This window comes from Channa argus, chromosome 4 (genome assembly GCF_033026475.1).
Source record: "Channa argus isolate prfri chromosome 4, Channa argus male v1.0, whole genome shotgun sequence".
NCBI classification, from domain to species: Eukaryota; Metazoa; Chordata; class Actinopteri; order Anabantiformes; family Channidae; genus Channa; species Channa argus.
The window spans coordinates 25,766,824-25,785,692 of record NC_090200.1 but is presented as its reverse complement, the minus strand read 5'-3'; the positions used below and the strand labels follow the sequence as shown (position 1 = coordinate 25,785,692).

General features: G+C 37.7%; 1 protein-coding gene across 1 annotated transcript in view; it reads right to left on the bottom strand.

Annotated features, from left to right (window-relative positions):
• The window catches only part of spon1b (spondin 1b), an 85,570-nt gene that overhangs the window by 8,634 nt on the left and 58,067 nt on the right, over window positions 1-18,869 (bottom strand). The window contains exons 7-11 of the mRNA XM_067501381.1: window positions 13,613-13,677; window positions 10,849-11,050; window positions 6,542-6,682; window positions 6,298-6,373; window positions 3,084-3,266 (exon numbers count right to left, since the gene is read on the bottom strand). Of these exons, the coding sequence (XP_067357482.1) occupies window positions 3,084-3,266; window positions 6,298-6,373; window positions 6,542-6,682; window positions 10,849-11,050; window positions 13,613-13,677 (667 nt within the window). The remainder of the gene's footprint in view (window positions 1-3,083; window positions 3,267-6,297; window positions 6,374-6,541; window positions 6,683-10,848; window positions 11,051-13,612; window positions 13,678-18,869) is intronic.

The window sequence follows — 18,869 nt, the reverse complement described above, 5'->3', positions numbered from 1 at the left end:
GATGTAAGGGGCTGTTACTTGCAATAAAAGAGCATCCAACTGACAACTTTGACAGAAATGAGAAAGAAAAGTTTTGCCTCTGACAAAAACAGGACAAAGACGACGCTCATTTGCTTAAATCAAATCAGCTTTGATACTTGGATTACTGTGAACCAAGAACATTCATTTTGTTAACCACGTTTGTGTCTTTGCATATAGTTTTGTTTGTTAAGCTCCCGAAGACACAGAATCCTCTTTTTGATCCTATTATCTTTGACACAACAATAGAAGTATAGTTTGTTGATTTCTTAAGGTAAAGATAAACACAGTCAAATCCTGGTTTAAGCATCCTTGATGCAGGAGGCTGCTCAGCTAATCCACATAATCTTGATGTTTCAGTGAAATAATTAGGGCATCCAATCACCACTGTTTGCTCGCTATAATTAGGGATTTAGTGTAGTTTGTGACATGTTCTCTTGATGTAACCACATCTACCTTAGATACTGGATATGTGGGTGGGTCTCTGCTCTCACTACCTGGTTGTACATTTTCTTTCAACAACATGTTTCCTCAGGTGCCTACTGCTCTTCTCAGGCGCATGGGTTAAATTAGATTCTATTAGATTCAGTTCTCCTATTTTCTTCTTCTACCTGCTTCTTCACACCATCCTATAACCAGTGGTCCCCGTGCGGGTTGCGGGGGTGGAGAAAAACAGTTTGAACGTACTTCTCTATATACAATGACTCTTGTAATAGTATCATTTTAAATGTCTCAGAGTTGATTTACACAAAACATTTAACAAGTACTAAAACACTTACGTGGTCTTTGTCTAATTATAGGCTTATAAGTCTATCTATCATTGCATGATGCAATATTGTACGTTATATGTTTGCCATGATTGTCACACACTTAGGATACTGTCTTACAATCAGGACCCAACCTGGACTCTAACTTAGTCAGGCCAATAGATTCACCCTATAAACAAAAACTCAAGGTACTATGAGAAAAATAACACTTACTCAGTATGGAAAGTTTTCAAAAGTATATAGATACTGTATGTGTCTCACATTTAAAAATTCTTCCCCTGATTCTTTAAGCAATTGTGTTCGACTCACAGTCAGAATAACACAGGCAGTTTCAGGAGGAGACTGCAATGTTCCATCCAGATACAATGAACTTGGACAATCAGCATTTTCGGATATTTCTGAAATAGTCTGCCTGTGGAAATGAGGAGCTGCAAAAACTTAATACGGATAAAATTGGAATTACTTCTTTCTGCTTGTTTTATTGTATCGTTAAATGCTTATTATTTGTCTGGTTTATTTTCTGCCAGGACTATGGATTTAAATTAATTGTAAAGCTATCCCCAGCACATTTAAATTCATAATAAAAACGTAAAATCTATAAATAAATGATGATGAATCCTTAACAAGGCCCTATTTTGGAGGCCCTGGCACAGACGCACTTTCTTAAACCGGGATTTGCTGGACAAATAATTGTTTACAGCAACGCTTAAAATTGAGGCTAAAACATCGATGATTGGTTGAAGCTGTATAAGCTATATGATCCAATGCTTTTTCATTTTTATTTCTACACTACTCATGCAGTAACATCACACTGGCACTGTAACAGCCTACAGCAGGCATTTCAGGAATAAAACATGGACCACTGATAAGATGTCAAGAGAGCTGGAAATATGGTCAAGAAGCACAAAATTAATGAGCTGTAGAAATCCCACGATAAGGAGAAACTCAAGGGTGATGTTATGAGGTAAAGTGTGGTATTATCTTGTAGAATTATTTGGCATTTGCACCTAATTTAATTTAGGTAAACAGTAGATGGCTGCACGTAATCCCAGTGTGCAATAGCACATGTGCCCCTTTTCACTTATACATGCTTTGATGAACCCTTTTTAGGGCACTCATTGAAATAACTGGAAATGAAATACATTTATTTCAATCCCGGATTGTTATTAGGGGAGATTTCAGTTTAAGGCGGGGAATCAAAGTCAAAGAAGTTACCATATACGGTTCCTTGCCCAGCTAGGGTAAAAAAAAAAATAAATGTGAATATGTGAATCAATTATTCTAAAAAATAACCATATAAAGATGAACGAGCATTTATTTTCAAATTGAGGAACTTTTCTTACGGAACTTATGAACTTACTTGTGTCAAACTATCCCGCACACGATGAGGTGCAAAACCTACTGCAATAAGTCACTGCATGTGAACAAAAAAATAGTGAGAATAACTGCACTTTCCAAAATTCAACTCAAACATAAGGTTTTTAGTGACATAGTAATGTGATCAGAATCAGTCAGAAACCCACTTTCAAACAAAACGACTCTGATCACCTCAATTCCAGTCCAGCCCTGCTTCATGGTACTTTATGAATCAGACTGAGAGATGTGGGAGTGATGGTTTTAAAGGCTGTGGAAGTTGGTTCCTCGCCCAATAAAGGCGTAATCGAATTTGACATGGGAGACAGAATTTGACCTGGACATTCAGTGATTCCCATATAAAGGCCCATTTTACCATTAAACCATTAGACTCTGGTTTTCTCTGTAGCTGTAAGTGCTCCTTTGCGGTGAATGCAGATTTCGGCAGGCTGATGAATCTCTACGAGCTGGCTGTGAGAAGTGCTGGTACACAAGGAAAAGTCCCAGCATGCTACATTGTAAAGTTTAAAAGATCTGATCGATCTCTCAGGATTATGCGGTTTGCAGTAATTTCAGCTGTTGACCACAGCGGCAGTCAGTTTGGTTACTGCTACACTAACACTCAACATGTATTTGTTAAATAGGACACCTGCTTTTCATAAGTGTTAAAAGAAAAAGCTTTACTGTTTGGCCCCATTCAAATGAAATTAATAAGCTCTTGTTTTCAGTTTGATGAAAAAAAAAAAAAAAAAAAAAAAAAAATATATATATATATATATATATATATATATATATATATATATATATATATATATATATATATATATATATATATATATATATATATATATATATATATATATATATATATATATATATATAATAAATGAAACTACCAACTGGATTCCAAACTGTGGTTACCACTGTGTGTTTGCATGTGTTTACCCTCCATACTGCATCCCGGGCCCATGCAGGGCTGGAAGTCTTGAGTGTGGGGACACGGCACGCTGAGGTCCAGCTGGGCCTTCAGCATCCTCTGCCTCATCCTGCGGCCTTTTTCACATGTAGCACTGCTACATGCCGACCAGGGAGACCAGCCAGAGTAGATACATGTCTCTGGTGTGTTGTCTACAGGTGGAAGGAATGGAAGTGGGTGAAGAAGAAAATTAATTTGTCTTACTTGACAGACTTTGATCACATGGTAATCAATAGAAGTTAAATTTGAATCAAGAAACTTTTTTTTTACTTTATTCTTTTAAATAGTTGAACTCCTTTGTCAGATGGAGAACGGTTAAGGCATATAGAGGACTGTGATGTTAATTTTTTCTTTTTTTAATTTTTATCCAAATGTGATTACAGTGACCACTGGAGCAGAGAAGACTACAGAGTGACATCACAGGGTGAGGAAGAAGCAGAGGGGCAGGAGTTAGAGAGAAAAAAAGAGTGTGAATTGTTAATGTCTTGTCCAATTATTGGTCAAAGGAGAAATACAAGAAGTAGCAGAGGTACTGGCTTCAATTAAAAATGTTCTCTCGAGGCTTCAGAAATGAGAGGAGCGGTGAGGGAGAATATAGGCCTTCAGGGACAAAACCGGAGTGGGTCCAATTGTCGAGGAAAATGTGTAATGACAGGAGGAGGATGAGGGGAAGAAAGAAGGGGGAACACAGAGAGGAAGGTAAGAGGAGAATTAGGTTGACGTGTAAGTGAAAACAGTGAAACTCCGGGCAGACCACGGGGGACCAGCCTGAATGGATCCTTGTCTGCACTGTCATCTCATGCAGAGAAGAAGGAGAAAGGGAGAACAGGTAAAGCAAGAGAGAGGAGGGAAAAGAAGCCCTTTAAGAAGAAGACATTTATTAGATGACAGGAGATCCTTGTTAAGAATTCTGCTGTGTGTGCGGAAAATCTTGCCCAATACCCAAGGCCACTTAGAGTAAAAAAGAGGCACAGAGCTCCTGTGTATAACAAAAACACTGTCAAAACACCAGTGTAGACACACACACACTATGCGTATGCAACTCATCCTGTAACAGCAATTCAGCACTGTTAAGGTAGAAAGAATTAGTTTGTGTAACCACATCAGAAATCAAAACTATACCTGATCTGAATACCCACACATATATTGGATAATTTGGGTAATTTTCTAAGCTCAACAAATCCTATATAGACACTAAAACTAATCTCTTTTATTCTGAATCCTGGATTCGTTAATTGGATTAATTTATTATTTATTATTTATGAAAGAACTTTATTTTGTAAAAATGAAAACAAGGAGGGAGAGGGGATGTGACATTTAAATGTATGAGGACAATGTTATACACTTTCAGACAGTCTCTCTGTGAAGGCATTCTTAGTGTTACACTCTAAGTAGACATTACTCAGTTCAAATGGTCCAATATTTAAACAAATTCCTTCGATAAATAAACTTGGGAAAATCATATTTCCTCCAAATTGTTTGTTCAGTGGCAAACATTTTTTAGTCTTTATCTGCCTAAAAGGCCTAAACAGGGGATGAGGTGCAGTGTTGTTTACGCTACTGTTTACATTAAAAATATGCAACTTAAGCTCAAAGTCTCCACTGCTTTTTTGCTGCCCCGTTGTGCTTTTCTACTCTATTCCTGCAGATCTTCAGCTTATTATTTACCATCAAATTACAATAAAAGGTATGCTGCAAAGGTTACAAATCAACCAGAAATGATGGAATTTCTCAGATTGGTTAGAGGGATGAGTTTCACTTAAAAACTTCTAGAACGAGCAATAGAAAGAGTTTAGTTTAGGACAAATAATAGATTAATCTATATACTGTATGCAATAAATATGCAAAACAGCTCAAAAATGATGAACAATGACATGAAATTACCCAAAAGAGGTGCAAAACCCACGGTCAGGTTCACGTTTTTTCATAATCTATCCATGTGCTCAATGAGTCTGACTTCTCAGGAGGCTTCATAAGCACCTCTAACAAAAGCTACTTTGGAGCACAAGCTACATACTGTAGCTCTAGGTGTTGAGAAAGTCATATAGTTATAATTAACCACAGATCACATTCTTTTCCTAACCTAAAAGTCCAAGTAAAATTAGATTTAAGTACACGAGAATGTTTTTTTACAGGGGAAATTTGTTTTTATGGAAATATCAGAAATGTTCTATTTTGTCTCAGCCAGTTGGAGGCTTGTGCACTAGTTAATTTTGGTAACAAACCTCTGCTGTACTTGTCAGTGCAGGTTGTTAGCAACAATTTATTAGAGTAAGGGCCACACCACTGTCACTTCAGTCAACATCTCACTGAACTGAAGTCAGATTTGCAGGTAGGTTTACATGCTGTTTTATGTGCTGCTGTTAAACTGATACTTAGGCAGCAAACTGACTTATTCACTCATTAACACAAGACATATGTTTATGTTTGGACATTAGATTAAAAAGGAATCGTGTTGAGCAGATATGTGTAGTTTAGCAAATGAATTTATAAATGAACAATAGACCGGACAGAACTGTACCATACTTAACAGACAGGCGTGAAAGTAGGATCTTGGATGACACCCAATATTCAAGGGCCCCAAATGTCACACTATCCCTTTAACTGAGTACTTTAAGTTTCATGAACGTAACAATAAACCCAAGCTTTAGCTGCCAGATGTGGATATTGACAGCAAACTAATGAAATGTACTACAATGACACATACACAATATTTTGCGGGCTGACAAAAAATGTGGTCCAGGGTGAGAATGTGTGGTGCATCACCAAACACAAAGAATGTATAATGAGGCTGTGTTTCCACTGCTGCAGTGGGGCGCCCACAGCTGAGTGGAAACACGACCCTGCCAGATGTTTATTCTGACTGTCAGACCTCCCGTCTGACACTCAGGTCAAACCTATTGTTTCTGTAATGAGCTCTGTGGGTCATTGAGCATGAAACACACGTATTGAATCCCTCTAGTGTCTGCTCAGACTGTGAGCTACATGACTCAACAGTTAAAGCGAATGTTTAGCAAACACAGAGAAGTGAAGAACCGGCCAAGTTCAAAGGAATGCAATATCATGTAATGACAGGGTTTGACTAATAATAATAATATTCCATTATGGTTCAGAGCCTTTAATTCATTGCCTGAAGGACTATAATCAGCAAAGCATCTGGATATGTGTGTGTCTGTACTGTACCTTCCTCCTTCTCCTCCTGTCCAATATCAGCTACAATGTCATCTATGGTGTCTGGGACTACATTGCATTGTTCTCCCTAAACGAGGGAGAAATGAGGGTCACACTAATGACATATCCACGACATTTTACAAAACAAATTGATCTTTCAGCACGAAACTTCATTTTCACCAGTTATTGCCAATGTCACATCATTTTAAAAAGTTCACACATGCGCGCACATACACAGTCTTAAACTAAATTGTACCTTCCTGGCGATACGTTCCACTACCACCTTAGCCACAGGCGTGATTGCCCCTCCCTCAGGGTCATAGAACGGACTCTGGGGATGGTCCAAACTCGTCAGTGGTCGGATCTTCTCCTGAGGGATGGTGGGCTTGTTTGGTGACTTAAAGGGGTGAAATGAGGAAAGTGAGAAAGATAAGAAAGCCAAAAACATTTATAAAGCAGCCTATCAATTTGAGCATTCTTAGTCAGCGCCACTGCTCTCATCTGCATAATTTCCAAGCTCCATTTTGCATTTATAGTCATCAAATTTTCCTAACTCACCTCCAAATGCATACTAATGTTGCAATCTTTACTTTTATGTGTAGAAAAGCCACTGTTTGCCAATATATTTGCTCTGCAACATATTTGCTCAGCATATAAAATGCAGACATGTTTACAGCTCACTGCATTGCCCCCAGGTGGCCAAAAAAGGCAACGGATGCAGCTTTAATTATTTTATATATTAAAGAGTTGAGGCTCTGGAGCATTTTAAGCCTCCAGCAAAAGAAATAATAATAATATAATAATATTTCTGAGCAAAATGAGACATCAAGAGATATATTTAACACCCAGCAGATGGCCTCCCTGCTGTTCCAAACATCAAGTAAGGGCCTCTCAGTTTTCACTGTCATCACCCCAAGTACATGTTTTCAAGCTTTCAATGTGACTCTGAAGGTGAATTAGGCTCTTGAACAGTCAGGGGAAAATGGACATGTGCAAATAAGATGTTACGAGTGAAGAATGGGCCATGATTTAAAAGGGGAAGGGTTACCACCCTCCTACATTAGCATTTCACAAATTATGAACTCTGTAGTCCATTAGTTAGTGTCCTAGAGGAAAACATCTGCTCTGGTATATTTTGTATAAAACATGCCGGAAGGAAGAGAATGCTAAGGAATAGTTGCTGTAATCAAAGTTAAACAGCCAAAATTTGGGCCATGGGAATTATCTGTGTTACAAGAATACTAATCCAATAGCTGCACATAGTGCATGTAAGTCTGTGAAATAGGCTTTTATAAAGAGAACAACATGATCACTCTGGAAGGCAGCGCCCACAGAGCTGAATTACTATAACATAACAATACTACAATAGCTGCATTGATTTTGTATGCTGCTCTGACCAAAAATAGAGAGCCAGGTAGCTTCCAAGGACTTGAAAGTGTCAACCATCTGGTCCCCTTTTCTGTTTGATCTAAATATTCATCATATATATCCATTTCAACATGCCTATAATAAGAGATTGGTTGCAAGTGCATGTAAAAGCATGTGTGTGTTGCTAGAGCTTAAAACATATGACAAAAATGAAATATTCTCTTTGTTCTTTCAGGATAACTACAGGTTGTTTCAATTTTCAAATCAGTTTTGGATTTAATATATGCAGCAGTACTAAATAAGTGAAAAGAAAGACATCAACAAAGGGAGTATTAAGTTACATCCTCATTTACAGTGCTGCAAAAAACAATGTCAACAATTCTCTTTGTAGTTGCAAAGTTCACTTCAAGTTATTTTTCTCAGATTCTTTTTGGTTGCGAAATGCAAAGCGTGTTCCACTTGCTATAGATAATTAGAAACAAGTTTGTCTGCAAAAGGAGAGATACCAAAGGCCTTTGCTTTTCATGCAGTACAAAAATTAGCTACTGGAAGATGTGTAATTTCAAGAGGGTGTCTGTAGGGGGACAGTCATTTAATGTCTGCTGTGCAGTAACATGAATACAAAATGTATCTGTTGTTAAACTTAAAAAAATACAGTGTGTTATCACAGGAAAAGTTTCCATAGGAAGAGTGGTGGAAGACTATCGTAAGCTTAGAAACAGGAGGATTCTACTCACAAATCGCTCATAGTCACAATTCCTCTGTTTAGAAAAAAGAAAAAAACACTAAGATTCCTTCTTAATTCCCTAAATATTATCACTATGATTATGACATTTTAAAAAGATATGTGAGTGCAATTTTTTGATAATCTCCTTAACAAGTATTGGGATGGCAAAGCCAAATCATTTGTTTTTGCTGTACACTGAAGACATTTGGGTTAAGATCAAAAGGTGGATATGAGATGAAAGTTTTCCCCGCAGGTGAGATGCATGTTCGATAGGATTAAGGGCTGATGACTGGTTCAGTTTAAAGCTTTCCACTTTTTTTTTTTTTTACTTCTAATGACATCTGTTGTTAAGGTGAAAGTGAGTTTTGGATCCTTACCCTGCTGAATGATGAAGCTTCTCTGAAGGAGCTTTGATGCATTATTCTGTCAATGTGCAGACAGAATGTTTCTGTCCACCTCTGAATTCATTCTGCTGCTACCATCATAAGTTACAGTATCTAATCATGGAACATCAGTGAGTGTGTTCCAGAAGCAGCCATGCAGCCCAACACATGACAACACCACCACTGTGCTTCATAGATGAGCGTGTATGTTTTAGATGATGAGCAGATCTTTGCTTCCTCCAAACTTTGATCTTTGCATCACTTTGGTTGAGGTTCCCTGTGGTCGCATCAGTTCATAAAACTGTGTCTCTGTCCTTTATTGCAATTCCGACCCCACTGTCTGATTCTTCCTACTGATGATGGTTTTACATCTTCTCTAATGGTCTCTGTATTTCTGTATTTTCATTGGATGCAGGATTATCTGCCCCCATCTGTGCAGGTTTTTGTTTTATTTCACATCTATTACAATGGTTCTAACATCAGCAGATGTTTCCCTTCACTGACCTGTGGATGTTGCTCAGTACGCCAGTAGTTTCTTTCTTTTCCAGGACAGTCCACTTTGTTGTAATGTCTATGATCACTGTTTGTGCAGTGTCTTTGATTGCTTTTCCCCCTTTTCTCATATTCACAATGCCTTAATTTTCTACGATAGACAGCTCTGCTCTCTGGTTTTCTTGTTGCTTTTACAGCAAATACAGTCTTTTCAGGTAAAACCCAAGGATAAAATGGTAGCTGTGGCTCAGCTGGCAGAGAAGTCCCCTGCCAACTGCAGGATTAGTGTCTGATCCTCAGTTCACCCTGGCTACATTTTCAAGTTTTCTTGAGCAAGACACTAAACCCCAAGTTGCCCCTAGTGTAAATCACTTAGAGGTAAAAGTGTTTGCCAAATGACTAAATGTAAATTTACAATAAAATAACTCCTTTAGAGTTATTTATTCATACAGGAGAGTCACCTCAATTAAAATTTCAGTTATTTATGTTGTTTGACGTATCTCAGTGCACAATACTCTCTATAATGAGAAGTAGAATTTCTGAACTCACATCCATCTTTTGATCTTAAACCTAAATGATTTCAGTGTACAGCAAAAATGAATAAATTGGCCAGGCTGCTCTAATGCTTTTGTAAGGGGACTGTATAAAGCTGAAAACAGGTCCAGGTTTTATGTAATGCTGCTGAGAGAAAGTATACCTTTAAAAACCCTAATTGCCTTGTTATTCATGAGCTTGTAAACTAAAATGAAATAGCTCCAAACTGTCTGACTATAGATGAGCACCTTTCTTTCCAAGGATGTGGAAAAGTGAAGAATAGGCAGTCACAGTAAGAGACAGGTGGAAGCTAAGTGCTTGTAATGTGAGAGTTTAATACAAATGCTGCTTTGTGCCAATGGATAGTGAGCTGTAAACCTTCAGATAATATGCAGTATACTTTAAGTGTCAGCTGTCACTAAAACAACAGTTTTCCCCCTATAACTATTGTGCTCACTGCTCCTTTAAATGAGCCATGGATAATAAAGGTGGGCAGACTCTTAGTAGCCATGTTAGCAGTGCAACCATCTCAACTACATCCTTAAAGATTTCTTCCTTGCTCTAGGATCAGGTCAACTCTATTCTATTAATATTCTTTAAAGACACATCACTTTAGCCAGAGCTCATCACATAAATACAATAATGTATTTGTTTAACTAATTGTTGTTGTATTTGTGATTTGTTGTAAGAAAGAACAAATTGTTTTGGTCAGTTTGGTCAACCCACATAGACTGCTTGCTATTCCTCGCGTTCCTTTGGCTCGTGGAAGTAGACTCGTCACACAGAAGAATGAAAACTGGACAACTTGAATTTTAGTGATGCAGTGTATCATCTTCTATTATCTTTTCAGAAATAGCTCTAAAGGTGCTAACACTTCTTCCTAACAGTACCGTAGTGATGATACCTGTGGCCACAAATGGTCTCAGAGCTCACTTTGCCACCACTTCTCCACAGTCCTGCATGATGGCAACAGCTTTAGCTAACTGTGCCATAACTGCAAAGCCTCTACTGGGTTTACAACTCTACTGTGAACTAGTAAGGCTAATTAGAATAGTCTACCTCATATGTGACACCACTATCAGTTCCTGCATCCCAGGGGATGAGGTCTGTCACCAGCCTCTGCACCCAGCCACACTCATTGGTACAGAGATCCTCTCCTGACAGCCCCACATTCCAGTCCGGACTGGGGCCCAGCATGGTGAGGAAGGACATCAGATGACGGGTTCTATCCACAGAAAACTCTGCTGATGGAGCCGCTCGCCTGGTGATGGTTGTGAGGAATATAATAAAACAAGAGAAATATTAAATACAGAACAGTTGGTTAATATTGTTCTATTGTTTATTTTAAGAAAACCCTGAATATGATTTAAACATAATAATTTCCGCAGAAGCACTTCCTATTTCCCAACACCCTTTTGCAATTATTAGGCAATTACTTCCAAAATGGCTGGTTATGATGTCATGACCTTTGGCCTGTGTCACACTCTGGTAATTGCTGCATAATTGAAGCTCTGTAATATCCAATTAGTGGAAGAAAATAGCACATTCTGATATATTCTTGATAATTATTTTCAGAATACTGTACACGAAATTTCATTGAATAAAGTTTTCTTTGTTATCTTAATAATCATGTCTTAACCCAGACATAGGTGCCAAAACACAACTTTAGTAAGTACAAACTCACAATTTTGCACGTAAAATTGAACAGAATGAGCTAATATGTTTCCAGCCACAGTGTGTGTCTGTCTGTGTGTGTGTGTGTGGGAGTGCATGCATGTGTGTGAATGTTTCTCATTAGTAAAAATAATAGTGGCACAATATATCGCAAATGACAGACAACGCTAGAAGGGGTAATTAAACAGATGTTTGGTGAAAGATACAGTACATTAGTGTGAATGTGTGTGTGTATTCGTGCCAATGCAGAGCTCAGGGCTAGAACTGTAATAAGTTTCTAATTGCTCTTGAAATAATTCCAAAGAGTGCACAGGATGCCAGAGTGTGTGACTATTCAGAAACATCAGTCTGGCTTTAAAGAGGCACATAAAGGAAGCCTTCACAAAATAATTAAGTTTAAAATTTACACAATAGTATCAGAATTTTAATTATGATTTACAGTTTTTTCAGTGGGTCAAAAGTGGAACGTTTTCCAACTTTTACCAGCCATCTCATTAAAAATTTGAAATTATGTATAATCAAGATGAAACATTGTTATTTATGATATTTATCACTGATCTATTTCTGTAAAAATAAATTACTCATTTCGTTTATTTTGTTGATTCAACTATACATTAAAATTATATGAATATAGTATTTCTTATATGGTACAATATACAGATTGTTTAGTTTACTTCAAGTTTAACAGATTATTAGAACACATTATTCTATAGGAAAAAACATTATTCTTGCCTTGGAGAAATGCTCAGGCAGCTTCTTAGAAGAACAATGTTGACATATTGTTTTGTAAAGCTGCAATATATCAACTTTCTGAATGACCATTATTTTTAGCTTGGCCACCAGACCGATTTATATAACCAAGTCTATAACATATTTGCAAACTACAGAGAAACAATAAAGCCATTTGTTCAAGTAAAGGTACCAACAACACCAGGTTTCTATGCAACAGGAGCGCACAGTGTAATACACTGAAAACGTGATAAATATATAATCAGCACATCCATTAAGATCGCAAGTGTTGGTGACAAGTCCATGGTCAATTTGAGGTCAAATTTAAATTCATTGGTGAGCGCACTGGCAGCATTAAATCCAGAGGCCACAAAGAGAGTGGATATCATAGATCCATGCAAAATAAGACATCTCTTACAGCTGTCAGGTACACTTGGTTGAATCATTGTTTACAGTTTTTGGTAAATGGGTTGGGAATATAGCCAACATCCTTACAACTTTCTGAAAAGCACTCCAAGCCATGCCAAGTGTCCTTACAGCTCTGACTCATGCAGTGATATTGGAACCTTAAACTGGTTTGTGCAAAAATTCATTTTAAGCGCTACACTGTATGATACACAATCAGAAAGCTCATCTTATGAAGTTGGCCTGAGGGATCGGACACACAAGTTCAGAGGTGAAGTAAAGGACATTTTAATGATAATATTCACTTCCAACTAACAAAGAATTAGTCATCTATACTGAGAGAGATCGCTAAAAGGCAAATTGTTTTTTAAAAATGTACTCTTTGTCTTTCTAATTATTTTCTTCACTAATCCTCATTTGTCATTAGGTTTGCATTGTTAAAGCACCTGTTTTAAAGCCTTTACTGGGGGCGGGATTTATGTTGTGTGTGAATTTTAGTTTTCTGGATATTAATTCCCTTCACAGACTGTTGCTCAATGCATGTCTATAATTTATAAACTGCTAACGTGCAGTAATGTGACTCATGTTATAACCATTGTTTATTGACAATGTCATTAGTCTTTGGTCAAGCCATGTCCACCCCACAAATAATGAAAGGCCCGCCTTTTGTTGATGGATGGAGTGACAATATGGCTGTAGTAATTCTGACAGAAGAGTATGCGTAGTTTAAAGACAGTGACAGCCTGCTCAGGAAGGAGGACGGGCACAGATGCCGTTGCCCAGTGTTTAATTTGTAACCGTGACAATAATAGCCGGACACACTATAGTGCATAATAACACCCTACTGAACTTTCTAGAAGGTACAAGGTTCACTACTGAATGAGCTGATGAGAACAAGTAAAGGCCCACTAAATGATGATGTCCCGATCAGGTGCTAGTAAGCTGTCTCTGTCATTGAGTTTTTCAGTCATGTTTCACATACACAGAAGCGGACCTGACACTGAGTGATACTTACAGGTTGAGCGGCTGCCACGCCGGCCACTGAGCTTTAGTTTTAATGACAGTCAGTACCTCATCTCCCTGTGGAGAAAGAGAGACAAAGGCAGAGATACAAGATGTAATTTGTCACTAAAGGTATAACTATAAAAAAGGGGGAAAGGAAGCATGAAACAGGCTAAAATGAACATGACTGAGAGTGAGTAGTCTCATCCAAGGACAGCAAAGTGTGCTCTACTTTTCAAAGGCTTGAGAGCCAGGACAAAGTATGTCTCTTATCAGGACCAAATGATTCTGTGATTTGGTGTCGTCTGTCCTTCTAGAGAGGAATCTCACTCTGCAACCACACAGCAAGCAGCAGTTTCTTCAGTCTCTGTAAAATTACAGCCACTTTATGGACTTCACAACCCATTATCCATTGTAATGCATCAGATAAAATCTTTGAGCAAAAAACAGGAAGACAGATGACAGATTCAGTGTGGCACAGCAGTTGATTAAAAGTAAGGTCAAACGTCCAACTGTGCCTCTCTGTTTTAATTAGAGCCTTTGTTTTTCTCCCCTCCTCAATCTTTTTGTGTCCTCCTCTTTTAACCACACACATAAACACACAACCGACTCAGTTTGGGATCTGCCAAAAAAAAAAAAGAGCTTTTTTCTGCTTCACTGAAGTTTCCACAGTCGCCTTGAAAGCCTCCTCTCTTCCCTGGGGTAGTGTGGAGAGAGAACAAGTGTGCGAGGGTGATGTGTGCATTGAAAAGTGGTTGCCTGGGTGTTTGTGTGTATACGGATGAAAACTAAACTTTACAACTCAGTGTCCATCTTTTCTTCAGAGCAGCCTGGGGGTTCTGCAGCATCTCCAGCCTCAGAGCTCACTTCATCCTTCTCACATACACAAACAAACTCACAAACAGATGGACACACAGATACAATATGTATATGAAAGGGAAGAAGGACAAAAAACACACAAGCTGGTGTGCTAATAAAGATTCAGTCGTGTAGGGTGGGAGACAACAGTATTAGGAATTCGTGTCCACCGGTTGAACAAAACTGGGAGGATAGGCTAAAAAAAATAAACTAGATTTTAAGTTTTTCTGGACAGTTCAACAAAAGTTCAATGAGTTCAACTATTTCAAGTCCAGTTGCCAGTGAACAAGCACCTTTAGGTCATACAAGGCATAAATATATGTGCCAACATGGAAATATCACTAAAAGCAATTTAGGAGTGCATAAATCTGGTGAAAAAGTACAACCTCAATTCAAAAAAATCTTAGGATCACATTCCGGGGATTTCCATAAATATGGCAAAATTGTCCATTTAGAATACTACTCTGGAAAGACATTTATGTCAACGGCAACTTGTCTAGTTGCTGAAGGCATACAACCTTAATGATTCAAAGAATAACACCTTATTTGAGTGTATTTGATTTTAAAAAATAGTGTATTTCCACTTTTGGAATGCAGACTATTTAACTTTTTCCACAGACTGCTTACTTATGGATGTGGCCTACATGTCCTGCAGCACATGTCCTTCCTGCATTGTCATTACATCTTAAAGTTTTCCCAGATTTTTATAGTCATGCTAGGGTAATTTTTAAAACTTTTTCCAGCCAGCTAATTAATAATTTGAAATTATAGATAATCAGATTTTTATAGTCATGCCAAGTAAATTGTACTTATTTTTATAGCCCGTCAGATGCCACATGCCATATTACAGACCAGCATCACTGTGGTTCACACTCTAGCACCACAGTAAGGAATATGGAAATTTCAATATTATAAAATTTAAGTTTTAATTTTATTCCAAAATTAAGCACTCCATTAAAAAAGTCAAATGAGACAAATCTAATTGCTGTGGTCTGCCAACAAATGATGTCTGGTGGTCCCAGCAAAGCACACAAGACACCAGGCAAAACTCTTCAGCACAATGATCCCACGATGGTGGAAAGAGCTGCCAAACTCTGCACGCTCAGCAAACTCGCTCCCAATTTTCAAAAAGCTGCCGAAACAGAACTCTTCTGCCCCTTCCTATGCACTTAAATCTATTTAAAAAACAACTGCATCTCATGAAATGTGAACACTTTTCTGATTGCACTTTGCTTTGATGTTTTTCTCCTTGACTTAGATTTTTGCTTGCCTTGTACCTCACGTGTAAGTCGCTTTAGATAAAAGCGTCTGCTAAATGACTAAATGTAAAATGTAAATGTAAATGTAGGCAGGCAGGAGCCAGGCAGGTGGCGGAAAGGTAAGTGGAAGAAGGCAGCTTCAGTTACACACTGTATGCACAGTATTTCTTATCACACTACACAACTGAGTCACTTTTGAAAGTATTTTAAAACACTAAAGAGTAGAGTACTTATCCATTTTTCCACTGAGAAACCACTACATACTTAGATAAGAAGCTTTGCCGATGTTGGCCATGTTTTTCCAACCTTAACCGAAGCTCAATTGCAAGGAAGCCAGTAATTACACATTCCCCACTTTCTAGATAAACATGTTGCAGGTAATTTTCTCCATCATTTTCTTTCACTCCATCCACCATCTGTCATTATCAGAACCTCTAAATGTTTTGGTTCGATTTAGGCTAAAAGAAAAGCCTTCCTGCCTAACAGTACCCTTCATTTTATGGCATCCTCAATATCATGTAATATAAAGTGCCTTATGAGTGCCAGTAAGAGATGCAAATCTTCCTGTAATGGTCTTGTTTGTTTTATGGTAATTATGGTAATAGCACAAAATGACAGTGATTTACCAATGTTTAAATGCACATTACATTTTCATGAATGTTTTCACAACACTGAGAGAACACAACAGAGGAAGAGGGAGGTTTGAGTTGGGGAAGCTGGTCAGGTAAGGACAAAAGAGAGAAAAAGGACATTTGTGGAGGAGAGGGGGGAGAGGAGAAACGACAAGTATGAGTCCGCAACCTGAGACAAGAAGAAGGGGATGAACAGAAAAAGCAATAGAGCTGAAAAGACAGTGAATAGCACGAAACGACAAGAGGGGAATAAAAAATCAAAGACAGAGGAAGGGACACACAATAAGAATGGGAGTGAGGCGGACTGGATCAGGCACAAGGGAGTCACAGCTGAGGACAGAGAGAAAAGTGACAAGAATGCTCTTAATAAAGATCTTGAAAAAAAGGAGCTGAGAGTCAAAAACACACTTGTCCAATTAAAATAGTCATATGCTCATCTATTCAGCCCATACTTCCTAAGATAATCACACTTCCTCTACTCCATCCCTTCCTTCCTTCCTTATCCTCTGTTCCTCCCATCCTCTCTCTATTCTTTCCAATTAAATCCTCTCTTGTCTTTCAGTCCTGCATTACTGTCTTATATTCTCATTCAATTTTTCCATAAGCTTCTCTCTCATTGTCTGTGTCCCAATAATAATTTTTGCTTATATTTTCTTTTTTCTAAATATATATTTTATGTATTTCCAAATAACATCCAAATCTAACCATAATCCTAATGAACGCAGAGATAAATAGTTAGTCAAGTGAGATTTAAAGTTAACAACTCTAACATTCTTTATTTGCAACATGGTTCAATTAGTTCAATGAAAAATGGGAGCATTCAATGTCTAACACTGGTTATGGTATTAATGTTATCTGGCTTTCTTTGTTCAATTTTTCAATATTTTGGAAGGAAACTCTATACACGAGGATGATGATCCTGGCTAGTGAAAAGGATAGATAACACATATAAAGACTAATGTAAATAATAGAAAAAATCTTTCTCCCTTTGAATAATTTCATGTCATCATCTTTGTTTTTGTGGATAAGAAATTGACGAAAACTGTATTTTTTCAGGACCAAACTGGCTATTCTTGAATCCAACAAACGAAAGGGGTCTATGTCAAACTATGCCAAACTAGTTTTTTGCCACCTGGTCCATATGGTCTCAAACTACAGTGTCACACATAAAAATGAATATAATGATAGTGATAGTCAGATAATCTGCTAAGGTATTACAATTCATCCTGAACATAAATGTATGTACCAAACCTAAATTAATGAATAGTAATGACACAGGCATTTAGCACTGAGTGTATCTGAGCTTGTGTTACTGTGACTGGATTCCATCAAGGTGACTTTCTCTAGCTTGAGTGGCTCTGTCAAAGTTCTGCTGCCATTCATGTTCTGTCAGATGTTAAAGTGGAAGGTGTGACAGCAGTGAACACACATTCTACAAAGAAATCACAAAGATTTGTAAGTGACACTGCTGGCCAAGGAGAAGGCCTGAGCAAAAGAGGGCTGCTGTCCCAGTAGCCATGACAGCAAATATAAAATCTATATCTGAAGCATCATACCGATGGATGGGAAGATGGTGACAGTGTATAAGATAGAGAGAGATACAGAGAGTGCTGCAAAGAAGATTGGCAGATATAACAGGAAAGACCAAACAACAGCTGGAGTTTAATGTTCATTGTGTAAATTATATTTTTTTAATAATTAAATTTAGCTTATTTAGCTGCTAATAAAGAAATAATGAGATAAACGGATACTGAACTAATAGAAATGTAGTGTGAACAGTTTCCTCAGTCTTGTAGCCTTTTAAGGTTGGTAGGTGTACAGCTTGTGAATATTAAACATGTTTAAAAAAGGCTTTGCTGTTTTGCTGATGTAGTGTTTCCCACTGCACTCACATGTCATCACATGATAAGACACCAGAGTTTCCCCTCAGTTACCAGTGGGAACAATAAGGCTTTAAGTGGTTTGTCATACGTTCTGACTCCAAACACTCTCAACAATCTACTGTAGGTGACTATTCAGACACTATTACGCCCATTCAAGAGAGACTCATCTTTGTCTGTGGCTAGGCTACCATCATCCAGTCTCTCTGTGTTTTCCTGGAGTGCAAAGTCTTTCGATCATCTTCTACACTAACAAGAAGTTATGCTCTGCCTAGAAGAGTCTTACACACTGACATTTTTCATTTTGTAAGTGGAGGTTGGAATTAAAACGGTGATATTAGCAAAAACTACAAATAAAAACTATGAAGTGCGGTTGAAACAATTAAATGTAGTTAATTAACTTGTAAATTTTGCCATAGCTGATTATTTATATTAAGATCCAATATGAGACTTGAAGTTACAGTGTGCTAAGCTCTGACTCAGAGTCAAACGCTAGATGTTTTGACCTCTCCGTATTGTTATTCCAATAAAAAAAAAAAAAAAGAAAAATGTTGCACACTAGCTTTAAGCTATGGTTGCATTAGGCTCAAAATCAATCTCTTCCTGCTCTGCTACATACTTGTACTGTGTGCTAAGATGCC